Source organism: Hylobates moloch, unplaced genomic scaffold (assembly GCF_009828535.3).
Source record: "Hylobates moloch isolate HMO894 unplaced genomic scaffold, HMol_V3 SCAFFOLD_11, whole genome shotgun sequence".
Taxonomy (NCBI): domain Eukaryota; kingdom Metazoa; phylum Chordata; class Mammalia; order Primates; family Hylobatidae; genus Hylobates; species Hylobates moloch.
In genome coordinates, this window is record NW_026652286.1 from 37923054 (window position 1) to 37940599 (window position 17546).

A 17546-nucleotide genomic window follows, 5' to 3' on the forward strand; every position below is an offset into this window, starting at 1 on the left:
CACTATGTTGCCCAGTCTGGTCTCAAACTTCTGGGCTCAAGCAGTCTTCCCGCCTCAGTCTCCCAAAGTACTGAGATTACAGGTGTGAGCCACCACACCCAGCTCAGTTATTTCCTTTTGGAAAGAGTAATTGGAGAGGAAGTGGGGACTATAAATAAAGTCACCCTTTATTCCCATATTTATCTTTCATAAACTTTAAAATATTATTATGACATGGAATATGTAAGTGGAACATGTTTCTTAAATGTGTATTTATTAAAATCATCATTTATAAGTTTGAAATTCCCAAAATAACTGCAGCCTATTACGATTTTCAGTACAGTTTGTTTTCACTGGATTTGGATGAAGCCATTAAGACTTGTACTAATATTCTGTTTCAGTTATCATGTGATGGAACCCCAAAGGGTTCATGTAGAGGTAACCCTAATGTGTTAGACACAGGAGCATGTGACTTGAGAAGTTGGTCTCTTTGGCTTAATCAGCTATTTGAATTAGCTCAACATAAGCAGAAAGTGGCTTTTCTTGTAAAGTAACACCATGCATGCCTTGCTCCATTTATCATTAAATTCTCTGATTGCACTTGCCAAACCTAACTCTATAATCTTGCAAATGTGTGTTATCTCTGATTAATAATAACATTGCCTTGTTATCTCTAATAAAGCTTTGGGTACTTAAAAGTACAATGTTTGGCAGCAGTTAAACATGCTACACGTGAAGATAACTTTTTGTCATTTGAGTAATGTTAACCCAAACAACATGGTTTTTGTTCTTCTTTTTGGCCGACTTTAGGGACTGAAAGGAGGACTTCAAGAATGTCCACTGTGCTTAAGCAGGTAGTGCCAGGACATTTGGATGTAAACCCATCCAATAGCTTTGCTCAAGGAGGTTAGTAAGATTGATTTTATAACTGAGCACTGATGCAAGCTTAAAAGCAGAAAGCATTTTTCTAGATAGTTGATATTTTAAATCAACTAATTATGGTTCAAATTGTTTTTAATTACCCTCTTCTGAATGAATGGTCAAATGTATTACTAGCATGATGACAGATGAGCTTAGCCTTGTGGGACAAGAAGTATAATAATTGCTGATGTCATATATATTGATAAGTTTGGGAGCATTAGGAGGTAAGGGGAGCATGTCTAAATGATGAGTCAGCCCTGGGAGTATTCCATGATACTCCAGATTTGCAGGGCAGAAAGACCGATCAATCACAGAAGTATAGATAGTTAAGGAGAAGTGATTCCAGATCCAAGGAACTCCAAGTCCTGTTATTTTTGCTCCTGTCCTCTGAAATACTGGTTTGGAGGATAAGACATCATGATATCCAGGTAGCTGCTGACATGAGGAAATAGAGAAAGGCTAAGTATTCATTCTTTTAAGCTCCAAAAGGTCATCCACTTTGTTCTCTGGAAGTTTATGTGAGATTCTTTCACTCTGCAGAGGAAATTCCAGACCAGATTTTTTTTTTTTTAAGACAGAGTCTTACTTTGTTGCCCAGGCTGGAGTGCAGTAGAACTGTCACAGCTAACTAACTGCAGCCTCCAACTCCTGGGCTTGAGCAATCCTCCTGCCTCAAGCTCCCAAGGAGCTAAGACTACAGGTGTGTGCCACCACTCCCAGCTAAATTTTTAAAATATTTTTTGGGACAGAGTCGTACTATGTTGCCCAGGCTAATCTTGAACTCCTGGCCTGAAGCCGTCCTCCCACGTGGGCTTCCCAAAGTGCTGGGATTACAGGTGTGAGAAAGCACCTGGCCCCAGATATCTCAACTGTGAAGTCCCACTGTCTCACAATGGAGTCACAGAATCTTAGACTCTTCCTCTCACCCCCATATAATGATGAATTCCCTTAAAAAGATACTAAGTAGGCCAGGCACGGTGGCTCACGCCTATAATCCCAGCACTTTGGGAGGCTGAGACAAGCAGATCACCTGAGTTCAGGAATTCCAAACCAGCCTGGCCAACATGGTGAAACCCTGTCTCTACTAAAAATACTAAAATTAGCCAGGCGTGGTGGTGCACACCTGTAGTCTCAGCTACTCAGGAGGCTGAGGCAGGAGAATCAGTTGGACCGGGGAGGCAGAGGTTGCATAGAGCCGAGATCGCACCATTGCTGGGCAACAAGAGCAAAACAAGAGCCGAGATCACTCCAGCCTGGGCAACAAGAGCAAAACTCCATCTCAAAAAAAAAAAAAAAAGTATATATGTGTACACATACACACACGCATATATATACACACTACACACTAAGTAAGTAATCTTGTTTCTGCTTGAACATCATCGGTAATGGGAAACTCATTTCTTCCCCAAAATAATCCCTTACATTTGTGAGCAACTCTATGTGTTGCTTTCTCATATTGACCACCACTTTTACATATTGGGCCTAGCTCTATCCTCTGAGGTTAGAAAGTAAGTGTACTCTCCCACACCTAAAACCCTTCAGGAAAAACTCTTGTCAGGCTTGCTTTCTGCAAAATTCACTTTTTACAAAAATTCACTTTTTTCCCTTTTGAAAACCATACACATCTTGGTCCTTTGGATATTTTCTTTTCCTGCCTTTAGTTAACTCTGAATATCCCCAGTTCAAATGGTTGTAGTCCGCTCACCATCCTTATCACTCTGAACACTCCACAGAATTGAACCCAGCGCTCTAGGTGTTCTCACAGCCTAAAACTGCATTAGCTATGGGCAGCCCCATCACTAGGTTAACCCATGTGGAGATTAATATCATTTGAAATCCCTGTCTGCTTCACATGTGCTATTGTTCTTAAAAATATACTGGCCTTGATGGTTGCTTTTTGGACCCACTAGCAGTGTTATAACTGGGAAATGTCATGTTTTGGGATGTGGACTGGTATTTTAGACCTTTGGACCCTGATTCTGTCTACCAGTGCCGTTGCTGTTTTCAAGCCTTTTGTCATCCATACATTTGATCATTGTTGTCATGTGATTCTTTGTTTAAAAAAAGTGTTGAACAAGCCAGAGCTAAGGACAAAGACCTACAGCAAAATAATATAAACCTCTCTGAAGAAAAAGATCAATCTGTTCATCTATACTGGTTATGAGTCTTCCCACTAAAACTCACCAGGCCCATATTTCTAAATCTCTGTCAATCGTTTTAATCCACTATTTGCCAGTCTTTCAAACAATTAACTGCATCACCAAGGGTTTTATGGTTATTTTGCTGGGATTTATTATAGGAATCAGTGCTTTTTTTTTAAAGTAATTATAAATAGTCCATTGATAATCCATTTGTAGAATTTGGTTCAGAATCAACATAAAGATTCTACTTTACAAAATTCACTTTTTTCCCTTTTGAAAACCATACACATCTCCTAGTGGTCATACTGGTTTTTAGGATACTTTCTTTTCCAGCCTCGTCAGAACTTTCTGTAATTGCAGGATTTCCTAAGAGCTTTCAACCTTCTTGAGTCATCTTTCCAGTTAGTGTGTCAGGCCTTGAAGTCGTTGTATTAGTTTCTTAGGGCTACCATAACAAAGTGCCACAAATTGGGTGGCTTAAACAACTATTGTCTCACAGTTCTGTAAGCTGGAAGTCCAAGATCAGGGTGTCGGGGGGGTTGGTTCCTTCTGAGGGCTGTGAGGAGGAATCTGTTCCATGCCTTTCTCCTAGCTTCTGGAGGTTTGCTGGCCATCTTTGGCATTGCTTGGCTTCTGGAAGCATTACCTAAATCTCTGCCCTCATCTTCACATGGCATTCTCCCTCTGTGTCTGGCTCCAGATTTCTCCTTTTATAAGTACACCAGTCATATTGAATTAGGGGCCCATTCTACTGCAGTATGACCTCATCTTAACTAATGATATATATTCTGAGGCACTGGGGGTTAAGACTTAATATAAATTTTGGGAGGGGGACACATTTCAACCCACTATCATTTTTCTGAATTTTTAGAGTACTATTATTTTAAAGTTTAAGATACACACTTCGTTCTTCTCATCATTTCTTTATCAGTGAATTTGAACTAAAAGATGATACAGTGATTTTTCTCCTAAGGTTCCTGGTATTTCAGTTGCTAAGCATTCTTGTCAGAATTTGGTTCGAGATTGCATTTCCCCTTACTGCTTTATTTACCATATGAAAGTGTACATTGTCAGCAAGGAAAGTCAGTAATTTTTCCACTCAACTTTTAGACAATGCAACTTTCAGCAGATGTCTAGTTAATTGAAGCCCTCCCATCCCACAACCTGATCTTGTATTTTGCCATTGTACACGTCACCATGTTATCCATTCCAACATTTGGCCAGGTGGCCTATAATATAAATTGTAGCTGCACAGTTGTCTCCTCCTTTTATGTTGGTACCCAAGGCTCATGGATTTTCAACAATCTTTTTCTTTTTTTTTTTTGTTTTGTTTTTTGTTTTTTGTTTTTTTTTTGAGATGGAGTCTCGCTCTGTCACCAGGCTGGAATGCAGTGGCGTGATCTTGATCTTGGCTCACTGCAACCTCGGACTCCCTGGTTCAAGCAATTCTCCTGCCTCAGCCTCCCGAGTAGCTAGGATTACAGGCACGTGCCACCATGCCTAGCTAATTTTTGTATTTTTAGTAGAGATGGGATTTCACCATGTTGGCCAGGATGATCTCCTGACCTCGTGATTCACCTGTCTCGGCCTCCCGAAGTGCTAGGATTACAGGTGTGAGCCACCCCACCCGGCCTTAACAATCTTTTTCAACTACATTATCTTCTTTTTTAACACTGGCCTCCAACTCTTGGCTTCTTTTATACAAGGGAATTCCCAGTAGTGGTTATATTCTTATGACTCCATTCTTTGCTAATCCTAAAGGCAACCAGAAGGCTGTATTTACCTTGTCAGATTAAAATCTCCTATTTAACTTATGACCGCTATGTGCATATCTGAGGCTATAAATATTATTTCTGACACCCTGCTCAAATACTTTCTGCTGAAAATTACTGTGAATTTGGCTTGTTTCCTTATGACAGTTTTTTACTCCTAACCAGATGCCTGTCATTCTGGTATCTTAAGCTAAAATCCAGAAACGCAAATCTCATTCTTTTACTCCATCTCTTAACTCTTCACTCCTAAAGCCTCCAAAACCTTGTAAAGTCCCAATGATAAACTGGACAAAGAGGTACTGCTGTTTCCTGACACCTTCAACATTCTCTGTGATCTCTAGAGCTGCTTTCTGTGTTTCTTCTGATAATGTCATTCCTTCTCAAAGTAGGAGGAATGAACTGGGGCAAGCAAGTTAAGGGTCTCAAAAGATTCTCTGTTATGTGAACATGCCAGGCAGACACACATTTAGACTGGCCAGGGCAAGACTAGGTATAGACATGCCCATGCCTTGCAAGTAATTCATTTCCTTGTACCGACTCACAGTACAGAGTCTCTTCATTCTTCCAGAGTTAGGTACCACTGTGGAAGGAGCCGCCTATCATTTAATTCTTCTTGTTATTTTTTTTTTACCCAAACCCCTGGTTCTTCTTCCTAGCCTTTTTCTTTTTGCTCCCCTATTTTCACAATTTTTTTCATTCCTTTCATTGTCGTACAGTCTTAGTTCCAAGTTTTCTCATGTTATTTCCACTGTGTGTCTCTCCTGGTCTGATAAGCCAGGGTTAAAATTGACCTTCACCTCTTTTTCAGTCAGGGTGATCACTTTGCATTCAGCATGCATGTTGATGAGTTCCTAATGCAAGGACTGCATCCTTTTTTTACATAAGAATCATTTTAAAAGCAAGAAGTGAATAGATCACATTGTTCTTCATTTAAAATTAAAATAGCATTTAAGCCCAATGGGGAAGCACATATACTTACAACTTGGATAAATTTCTTTGTTGAGTAGAAAAATGCCTTGAGAAAATTCGTACTGCCTCTCAAATACCAAAATATAATAGCTGGGTATATTTGAGAAGTAGCCACTTGGAGGCAGCTTTTTAATTTTTCATCCTTTACATTTTAAGTTTTTCTCCATGTATTATTTTATTCTTGAAATAACCTCCAGGATATGTATTTAAAGAGACCCAGGGAGATTAAGTGACTTGGCCAAGGCCACGCAGCAAATATTAGCATAACTGGGACTAGAATTAGTTCAGTGTTGCATCGTATCAGTGCAGATATATTTACTGAATATATCTAGTGTCTCACGCACTGGGCCAGGTATAAGATCACAATGATAAATAAGGCCCCACATGTGACCTAAGCATCTCTTTTCCTTCTCCCCTTTTGTCAGAACAGAGTAGAGGAAACAACACCAGTGCTTAGGAAACACTGGTTCTCTGAACAGTAATGCATTCCTATGGGGAAAATGAACTGTGTCATATCTTCCCTGAAGCAGTCCCTTTAGCCACTTCTTACTGATTGGGTCCAAGGTCACGTGGTTCCTCAGGAAACAATACATTAAGAGTTTAGTGGCCGGGCGCGGTGGCTCACGCCTGTAATCCTAACACTTTGGGAGGCCGAGGCGGGCGGATCACGTGGTCAGGAGATCGAGACCATCCTGGCTAACACGGTGAAACCCCATCTCTACTAAAAATACAAAAAATTAGCCGGGCATGGTGGCGGGCACCTGTAGTCCCAGCTACTTGGGAGGCTGAGGCAGGAGAATGGCGTGAACCTGGGAGGTGGAGCTTGCAGTGAGCCAAGATCGCACCACTGCACTCCAGCCTGGGCAACAGCGAGACTCCGTCTCAAAAAAAAAAAAAAAAAGAGTTTAGTTTAGTTACATTCTAATTCAAACTATAGTCCCCCTACTTACTGTGTGATTAAGCAAACTAGGAAACCTCTTAATTCTCAGTGTCTTCATCTTTAAAAAATAATATAGATTTTTAAGGTAGTTATGAGGAATAAATGAAATAATATATGTAAAATATTTAACTTAGTAACTAGCCCATAGTAGCATTTTAATAAATGTTACTTGTCATTATTATTATTATTATAGTTATTGCTATCATTGCCATTGCCTAATACTCTGCTGAAATGGGAAGAAAGTCGACATTTGCATTTAAATTACTTTGAGCCTTACTGATCTAAGGCAAGAGATAGAAGGCATATGCCCTGGGTCTAGCCAGTGACTTTCAAACTTGTTTGATCATGACTCGCAGTAAGAAATGTATTTTATATTTATATGTATATATACCCATTCATTTTATATCACAATTCAGGTAGTACTAAGGCACATGCAAAATGTATAATGTATACACTAAAGCAAAAGTTTTGTGAAAAAATATTCATCCGTACCACATGCAGTGCTCATTAGTATTTTCAACTGTAATGTTTAATTTTGAAAAAAATACTGATGTGACCTATTAGAGTGATTTCCCAAGCCACTAAGGAGGATCCTGCAGTTTGGAAAAACACAGCTTGAGACGCTTTGCTGGTGTTAAGTGCCCAGGACATCTAGAAATCATTCAGGAAATCTAAGTAGACCTCACCACCACCAACCAATGTGGTAGTCTAATTCCTTTGGTTAAAATGACTTCCAGATGGGATTAGAATTCTCAAAGCTCCCTGCTGGCCCCATATCAGTAGTGGCCATTTTATCATTTTGGGTTTTCTACTAATTGGCCAAAACTTGGCAGTTTTTCATTGATGAGCCTCTGTTTGGGGGAGTCCTTAGTATCTTTTGTTTAATACCCCCTTTTCACTATTTCAGTGCAAATAATTGGGTTGAAGATATAATAATGAGTCACAACAGCTCACAGTGTATTGGTTTGCAAAAAGTAAATAATCAACAAATTCTTTGAGTGCCTGTATTTCAGGCTGTCAGCATGGATACAAGAATAAACCTGATTAGGTGCCTGCCCTCGCAAGCACATGTAAACCAAAAAGTACCTGAGACAGGTCTCAATAAATTCAGAAGTTTATTTTGCCAAGGTTAAGGACTCGCCCTGGAGAAAGGTCTGTGCCTTTCTCCAGCAATGATTTTGAGGGCTTTAATATTTAAATGAGAAAGAGGGAGGGTATAGTAATCCACATGTTGCAAGAAAAAAGGAGCAGGTAGGGGAATGGTCAATTATGTATTCATCTGTCAGATAAAGTGAACATACCAGTAGCTACCTGTGGATAAATTTAACCTTTTAACTGTAGCTGTTTGTTTAGGAACAAAAGGAAAAGCAGCCTCTTGTATGTCTCACCTTTCAGCCTAATTTTTTCCTTTTGGCATAGTGAACTGGAGTCCTGAGTTTTTATTTTCCTTTCACACACACACTCTCGTAGAGTGAAAGAATATACAGATAATCATGATGCAATGTGATCAAAGTTCAAATAGAGCTCCTCAGCTTGGGAGCAGTCAGGAATGCCTTTAAGAGGTGCTAATATTGTATCTGGATCTTAAGGGTTAAGTAGGAATGTGTCAGGTAAGGAAATGGGGAAATCATTCCAGGCAATAAGACTAGCATAAGAAAGTGTGATGTGTTAAGGGAACAGTATCTCAGAATCAGGAACTACTCAAGCATCACTATCATCATCTTAGTGTCCCATATTCAATAGGAAAGTTCAAAATTTTGGCAGAAGGAGCAGTCAGCCAACACAGAGGAGGCCACACAGTGTGCCTTGGCCATGTCGTCCCAAGCCTTTGTTCCGTCTTGCAGTCACATTCTCTGTCTGTCATCAGCCAGCACCTCTGCAGCCCTTACTTTCTGACTTCCTTTGGCCACCAGAGCCATCAGTGCCCTTCATTTTCTGCTTCCAAAGGAGTGAAGTGGGAGTGAAAACTCACTTGTAATGATTTTTGTTATGTCGTATGTTATAGAATTTTGCATTTTATAACTTAATACTACTATTAAAGATTATAATCCTGAATAAACATAAAATCGTTTCTTCTAATTGACTTGAGCAATTTGTTTGCTTGGAAAGTGCTAAAACTGCTCACAGTTTTTGGTTTGCCATCATCATAAACCCCTTTCTTTGTGTTGGAAAAAAATATATTACTCAAATTACAAAACTATTATCTCTAATACTGCCTATCATTTTGGCGCAAGTAGGGATTTTAAGAGAAGTCATTACTTCAATCATCACAAGCTGTATTATTAGTGGTATTGGGTATTGTCGCAGGATTATGAATTTTTGCTGCTTATAACTATTTATGGAAAATAAATGTAATTTCCAAATGAAAAGAGAAGAAGGAAGATAGCGTGGCAATGCTTAATGCTCTACTGCAAAAACATGCCCTTAGTTATTCCAAATGGTTGCTAGAGCTTCATTGTTTCCTGGTGTGATGACCTTGCTCAAAGAACAAACGTGTTGTACAACACGCAGCATTCGCCAGTCTCCTTCAATATGAGGACCAATGTATTCCTAACATTTACCCATACACACCCCAAATTCCTTAATTTTATTATATAAATTTGTTTCTGACTGAATGACAATCTTCAAAAGCTTATTCCATTTGGTATAATTTTTTAGTGGCACCTTCTGCTGTGTGCTGTCCATTTCATTGTGCTTATAGTATTTATAAACAGGTGCTGAAATTTCATTTAACAGGTACTCAATGCATCTTTTTTTTTGTGACTGTGCAGCTTTTTGTTTGTTAATTAAATCTTCTACTTTTATTATATTTTCCCCTGCTAATTTTAAAAATTAAATAGCCTATTCTTCTCTTACTTAATCTGCTCTGACATTTGCTGCTATATACATTTTATTTCTCTTTCTGTCTTTAATCTTACCTACCAGTGCATGGGTACAGAGATAAATGTTTTACTCAGTCAAATCCCAAATCTTCAGCTAAGGGAAGAGTCCATAATCAAGGTACTGTATTATGTGTCCTGATATATAACTCTTTTAAACCATCTTCATGTGAAACTACATATGTTACAAGTAATTTTTTTGCATTTGTAAAATTATATCCTTTATTCTCATCAACATTCTGAATTTCCTCTGATTCCATTTACAAAAAAATTAATAATTGCCATAATGTCTAAGAAAAACTCATAAACTACATAGAAAGATTCATGCGGCCGGGCGTGGTAGCTCACACCTGTAATCCCAGCCCTTTGGGAGGCTGAGGCGGGCGGATCACCTGAGGTCGGGAGTTCAAGACCAGCCTGACCAAGATGGTGAAACCCTGTCTCTACTAAAAATACAAAAATTAGCCAGGCGTGGTGGTGTGCACCTGTAATCCCAGCTACTCGGGAGGCTAAGGCAGGAGAATCACTTGAACCCAGGAGGCAGAGGCTGTGGTGAGCCGAGATCGCACCATTGCACCCCAGCCTGGGCAACAAGAATGAAACTCTGTCTCAAAGAAAGATTCATGCATGTGAAGCTGAAATGACCAATAAAAACTTTTCTTGGGAACTGGTCTCCTGACCCCATAAATGCTTATAAAGAGAGAAGCAGATGTGACATTATCATGGTGACTTCTGGTCACCTAGCAACATGACTTTGATTTAATACTAGGAAAAGACTAAAGCTTCTCAAACAGGCTTTATAGATCTAAAGAAGAAAACCCACTTTAGGGAGGCAGTAGGAAAGTCCTGTATCCCTGTGACCCCATCACTGAGATAAATACCACAGTTCTACAGGCGTTTATGAGGGCCTCTTGATTTGAAGGTGATACAGTGCTAGTCAAATTTGAGAATTAGTACATGCCTTTGTGTCTGGATGTTTGATATTTAATAGTTTCACTGGGATATAGAAATCCTTGATTTTTCTATTTAATATAACTAAGGTCAGCTTATCTCATTGAGACTCTTCTAGCATTTTAGCTTGCCCTTTCTCTTAGAAGATATCTGCTTCTGGCTGGGCGCGGTGGTTCATGCCTGTAATCCCAGCACTTTGGGAGGCTGAGGCAGGCGGATCACCTGAGGTCGGGAGTTCGAGACCAGCCTGATCAACATTAAGAAACCCTGTCTCTACTAAAAATACAAAATTAGCCAGGCATGATGGTGCATGCCTGTAATCCCAGCTACTCAGGAGGCTGAGGCAAGAGAATCGCTTGAACCCAGGAGGTGGAGGTTGCGATGTGCTGAGATCACGCCATTGCACACCAGCCTAGGCAACAAGAGCGAAACTCCGTCTCAAAAAAAAATAAAATAAAATAAAGGTATCTGCTTCTGACTACATTTTATTCATTTATTTTATTTTAGAGACAGTGTCTTACTCTGTTGCCCAGTATGTAGTGCAGTGGCGCTATCGTGGCTCACTGCAACCTCTGCCTCCGGTGGTCAGGGGATCCTCCCATTTCAGCCTCCCAATACAGGCGTCTTTTTGTATTTTTTTTTTTTTTTTGGTAGAGACAGGGTTTTACCATGTCGCCCAGGCTGGTTTCAAACTCCTGGGCTCAAGCGATCTGCCCACCTTGGCCTCCCAAAGTGCTAGTATTACAGGCATGAGGCACTTTGCCCATTACTAAATTTATAATTTCTCATTTTTCATGGATACTGAAAAAAACTATAATATAATCTTGTTTAGAATTACATCGTTTTGGCATGATATACAAATATTAATTCCAAATCCAGCCTCAGATTTTAGTAGACTTATGAAGTTTCTATTTCATATCTTTAAATGTCATGTTAAATTGACCAAATAAGAAGAATGTTCCTTACTTTTTTCATGAAGTCCTGAGAAATTGCATAACTCAGCATTTGCCTTCCTAGACTTTATTAGTACCTCCTGCCAGCATGTTTTGTTTTCAGTATCAATGTACTGTTTCTACTTATGATCTTAGTATTTACTTTTAAATCCTGAATTTACATCAAAATATAAAATAGGATTGATTTGGGGGATTTGCTAGGTTGTTCTGAGGCTAAGATTGTGTGATTTTGAAATGCTATATTGGATAATGCTTATGTTACAGAAGCAGCAAATGACCATATGACTTATGATTTTTAGATTAATCGGCTTGCTATGACCTCTAAAACTGTAGCTCCAGAGCATGCACCTTTTTCCTTAGTTGGTGGCATTCCCACATTAGATTATCTCACTCCATGACTTTGGCTTTTGTGAAGGTGTGTGGGCAAGTCTTCGCTCTAGCACTCGCTTGATCAGCTCTCCAACATCCTTCATTGATGTTGGCGCCCGACTGGCAGGCAAGGATCACTCGGCCTCCTTCAGTAACAGCACCTACCTACAAAACCAGCTCTTGAAACGGCAAGCAGCCCTTTACATATTTGGTGAAAAGTCGCAACTAAGGGTAAGATTTCTTTTTTCTCACTTAGAAACTTTATGGATATACTAGGGCTGTTTATAAAACCTGTATCACAGACCAGCTTTGCTAGAATTTTTTTTACAGCATGATTCTTAACCTGGAGTTAATAATCTCAAAAAATTTAGCTCTCCTTTTATATTTATTTATATATATATTAATTTTTATATAGATACATGTATATACATATGCATATTTATTAGCCATGAAAATAAATATTCATAATAGTGAAAAATCAACATAAACATCAGGAATACTAGGAAGTGTACATACAAAAAAAGAAATAAGGCTTCATCAGGCTGTGTTTTCAACAGCCTTGATTCAGTTTCCACAGGAATCTGCCCATGGCAAAACAGATAGTTTTGTTATGGTAAACCTAAAAAAGGCTACAGAAAGATAGAAGAATGGAGAGAGGAAGACTATGGTACCATGTATGGAGGCAAGGCAAGGCCAAGTCTAGGTTTTCTGAGTAACACTTGTTAAAACTTCGCAAGGCTATATAGAAAGAGACACATGTCCTAAGACATGTCAGAAAATTCAAAATACTAGATGCTAATCAACTTTATTCTTCCTGTTAAATTGTGCTAAAGAGCTTCACCATGCTGAGGGCCCATAAATTGTAAAGATGGTCTTTTCCTCCAAAAGCAATGATAATTCCTTGAATTTAATGTTTTGCAAGTCACACATTACAAAATAAATTTCATTACTACCAGTAGGTATATAGGACATGAAAGTTATCTGCTAACTCAGAAATCTCAACGTTTAGTCCATTGCTCCAGTTGGCACTGGACAACCTAGACAGACCTCTGGCTGAACCGTGGAGCAGAAACTGTGAGCAGGGTGCCATTAGCAAGATCCCACATGCTTGGCCCTTAAGACACCAGTAACTGAGTCATCTCTTCTGGAGCAGGCTGGTGGCTTTGCTAGCTCTTCTCCCACTGCCTGGACTGCTGCAACCACTTAGTCACTAACCTTTAGGGTAGAGGGCATAAAACTGCTGAGTAATGCTCAAGTTTTAAATCTGCATATGTGTCTTCTGATACAGTAGATCATTTTATATCCAGAAAATAGAACACTTTTCTACAGCAATCCAGGGTTGCTGGTGCCAGTGTCTTTTCCAGAGCACAGACTTTCCATGCTTCAGCACAACACTTACTCGTGATCCAAATCACTCTCCGAGGTTTAGCTCCTTAATACTCCCCTCTGCCATTCTCTTTGCACATAATTTCTCAGATTAGCTATGTGATCATACGGATTTGAGTAAGAAAGAGTTGGGATGCTGCCTTTTTCCTTCCCTCTCTTCCTCCTGCCCTCTTTTTCTTTGTTTGTCCTTCCTCAATCAAGTATTATTATATATTTTTTTAAATTTTTTAGGATGGAGTCTCACTCTGTCGCTAGGCTGGAATGCAGTAGCATGATCTCAGCTCACTGCAACCTCCGCCTCCCAGATTCAAGCAATTCTTCTGCCTCAGTCTCCCAAGTAGCTAGGATTACAGGCGCGTGCGCCACCACACCCAGCTTTTTTTTGTTTTGTTTTGTTTTTTTAGTAAAGATGGGGTTTCACCATGTTGGCCAGGATGGTCTCCATCTCTTGACCTCATGATCCACCTGCCTTGGCCTCCCAAAGTGCTGGGATTACAGGCGTGAGCCACTACGCTCAGACAAGTATTATTATTTTTAAAAATGTAATCCCACCATTCTGGCACAGTAGTTGTCAGCAATTCTATATATTCCATTCAGGTTTTATCTTTTATTCAATTTTGTATGTAGAATATGGCTCTGTATCTGTCTGATATGTGCCACATTCTAGCTAGCACAATGCCGTCCAGTTGCAATTCCATACCTTTTTCTCCCAACAAAGAAGCAGAAAGGAAAGCCAATAAATTACAGTGACTTATTCTGAAAATAATCTTGAATTTGGCCTTTACCTAGGTAAATTCACATACTTTAATATTTTATTATTAGGAACAAATTCCTTACAACCTAATGGAGTGTCTCAATACTTTGGTTAGTAACTCCTGGTTTATAAGATAGGCATACCTAGCTCATGTATAGTTGGAAAATAGGAATCTACCTTTCCTGAAAAGTAAACTATGTTTTGTCTATTATAAGTTTTTAAAAATAATAGAAAGGAACTCATGTATATCGCTAGGTTCTTTATCTGAAGCCTTAACATCATGTTTCCATGTCATATAGTCTTCATAACTATTTTAGTCACTATTTATCCCATATTGTTAGATGTTTAGGTTTATCTTCTGTATATAAAATTACAGTCACAATTCTAAGCAAATAGGTTATTTTGTTTTTTTTTTAATTGAGATACCATTCCCTGGGGGTTTTTTCGTATTAGATTATTTCCTTAGAGTAGCTTCCTTAAAATAGAATTATTAAGACAAAGGAAAAATTATAAAATACACTTAACAAGATTTACCATCTTAACCATTTCTAAGTGTATGACTCAGTATTATTAAGTACATTTACGTTGCTGTGCAACCAATCTCCAGAAAGCAGTTTTACTCTTAGAAAAGCAGATGGTCCAGTAGAGCAATTTGGGCAAAATGAAAAAGTGGAAACATTTTGAGAAAATTAATTCATTCTTTGGCATGAAAAGTTAGAGGACTTTTAAATCTTCTTCAGAGCTAGGCAACCAGGTTATTAAAATGAAATATACCAGTAGGCCATCAGTATAGCATTCTTTAATTACAAATGCAACACTCATACCACACACAAAATAAATTCCATGTGGATTAAAGATGTAAATGAGAAAGTACTCAAATAAATATAGGTTGATACATATATTAAGTGAAAAAATATTATCCCAAAGATAGAAATGAACAAAGCCTTTCATGGTTTTTTTATGTAATTTTTTTTTTTAAGGTGGAGTCTCACTCTGCTGCCTAGGCTGGAGTGCAGTGGTGTCATCTCAGCTCACTGCAACCTCCATCTCCGGGGTTCAAGCAATTCTCCTGCCTCAGCCTCCCGAGTAGCTGGGATTACAGGTGCCCGTCACCACGCCTGGCTACTTTTTGTATTTTTAGTAGAGATGGAATTTCACCATGTTGGCCAGGCTGGTCTTGAACTCCTTACCTCAGGTAATCTGCCTGCCTCGGCCTTCCAAACTGCTGGGATTACAGGCATGAGCCACCACACCCGACCATGTAATTTTTTATTATTGACTTTTAAGAAGTAGGACCAGGCACAGTAGCTCACGCCTGTAATCTCAGCATTTTGGGAGGCCGAGGTGGGCCGATCACAAGGTCAAAAGATTGAGACCATCCTGGGCAACATGGTGAAAGCCCATCTCTACTAAAAATGCAAAAATTAACTGGGTATGGTGGTGCACGACTGTAGTCCCAGCTACTCGGGAGGCTGAGGCAAGAGAATCACTTGAACCTGGGAAGCAGAGGTTGCAGTGAGTCAAGATCGTGCCATTGCGCTCCAGCCTGGGTGACAGAGCAAGACTCCATCTCAAAAAAACAAAAAAGTAACCACAATGTTGGTAGTCTTGGGGCAGTAAGAAAGTGATTTTTATTTCTTTCTCAATATTTATCTCTACCTTTTTTCATTTTTATTATGAATATGTTTGACTTGCAGTATAAGAAATATGTGCATATCTACAAACTTTAATACATGTACAGTCTGGAACTCCAACAGTGTATTACCTATCCCTTACCATATACATCTTGGGAAGACTTAGTTTACACTGTTGGAGTAATCATACTGTCCATGTATCATTAGTTCCTCTTTAAACTTCCAGGTTCATGGCCTTATAATTGACTTATATTTGGTATTATAAGCTCCATCAAGTTCCAATCTACCAGTAGTCTCTTCCAGTTCTCAGAATGAGAGCATTCTTACACTAAGTAATCTACCTCTAGTAAGGACTAGATTTGCCATTCTAGGCAAACCACTAGCCTGTACTGAATGGCTCTTCCCACCAACACTGACACGTTGCCATACAAGATTGACTTTCTTGACCCACTGGCAGCCTCTGCAGCTATTTGGCCCCAAATAACTGTTTATCATTATGCACTGCCCCATTGGAAACATCACTCTTTTACCTATAGCACTTCATCTGCCTAATTCTCTGAATCTTCATCCACAGAACTTCAAGATAGAATTTGCTTTAAATTGTGAGTTTGTTCCTGTTGAATTTCATGAAATCCGGCAAGTGAAAGCCAGTTTTAAGAAGCTGATGAGGGCTTGTATCCCAAGCACCATCCCTACTGACTCAGAAGTGACCTTCTTGAAAGCGCTGGGAGATTCTGAGTGGTTCCCACAGGTAATGTCTGAAGCAGCTTCTTTCTTTATAACTCAAAGAAACAGAGGCCCAAGTAGATATACAGAACTGTATTTGAGAAAAAAAAATACTTGGTTCCTCCACCCCCCAACATTCTCCTCCTTCATTGTGTGCCATCAGTAAAGGCCTTTCAGTCTCAGGAAATCATCTGGTGTAGGTGAGGGAGTAGAAGTCTTGATCGCTGGGTTTTTATCTCTGTGTATTTAAAAGTTTGGTATCTGTAGGACACTAAGGAGAAAATTATTTTTAGATGGAAATTTTTGATGTAGTAAATTTAATCAGCATGTATTTACAGGGCTCCTGCTCTGTTGTTAATACAGTAAGGATCCAGGGCAGAGGGCAACTTCTGCATGACTCCCAAGAGCTCTCACCTTTCATTTGTCTGCCTATCCCAGCCCAGGTCTCTAGATTTTAGATTCACCCCAAACTACCCACCAAAGGCACACTGGATGCCCCCAAGCCTACCTAAGGCTTGAGAAAAAAACACAATGTCTATCTTTCAGTTCAGTCAACTTTGGGATATTCTTAGTTGAACTTTTATTGAGAAATTAAAGGGTCTTGTCTTTAAGCCCCTTTATTTCTTATATTGCCCAGGCTGGTCTTGAACTCCTGGCCTCAAGTAATCCTCCCACCTTGACATCCCAAAGTGCTGTGATTACAGGCATGAGCTGCCACGCCTGGCCCCCATTATTTGTTATCACCTTGCAGAAATTCCCAGTCCCCTGCCTCCATCTACCTCCAAGCATCCTGCCTCTTGTTTCCCACAGCACATTGGACTAAAAGGCAAAAAAAAAAAAAAAAAAAAAAAAAAGGAAATGACCTCAGTACCCAGGGCTGTGACTGTTCTCAAGATACTTAAACCAAAGAGAAATGCCACCACATATATATTTGGCTATAAATGTATCATACCTTGTTCATTATTATTAAGGCAATTCAGGGTGCTTTGCATACCCGTGGAAGGAACTGATCGATACTCCCTTCTGTCCCCAGGCTATGAGCCCCAGCTCCAAACGGACCCCACCACCCAACTTATCTATCCATGTTTCTGATACATTCTGTGCTCTACTCTTTGCTAGAAAGTGGACCTGTATCAAAAGTTAGGGACTAAAGACAGTGGAAAATAATTGCC

At 39.4% G+C, this 17546-nt stretch overlaps 1 protein-coding gene across 4 annotated transcripts in view; it reads left to right on the forward strand.

Annotated features, from left to right (window-relative positions):
• SBF2 (SET binding factor 2) overlaps window positions 1-17546 on the forward strand; it is a 513021-nt gene that overhangs the window by 461379 nt on the left and 34096 nt on the right. For 2 of the 4 annotated variants that reach the window (XR_004250226.2, XM_032166635.2), the window contains exons 29-31: window positions 790-885; window positions 11921-12105; window positions 16223-16399. Coding sequence is in view for 3 of the 4 variants with exons in the window: in XM_032166635.2 (XP_032022526.1) it covers window positions 790-885; window positions 11921-12105; window positions 16223-16399 (458 nt within the window). In the remaining variant the exon portion in view is untranslated. Of the gene's footprint in view, window positions 1-789; window positions 886-9647; window positions 9723-11920; window positions 12106-16222; window positions 16400-17546 lie in introns of all 4 variants that reach the window. The other 2 variants (XM_032166636.2, XM_032166637.2) reach the window with 2 other exon arrangements.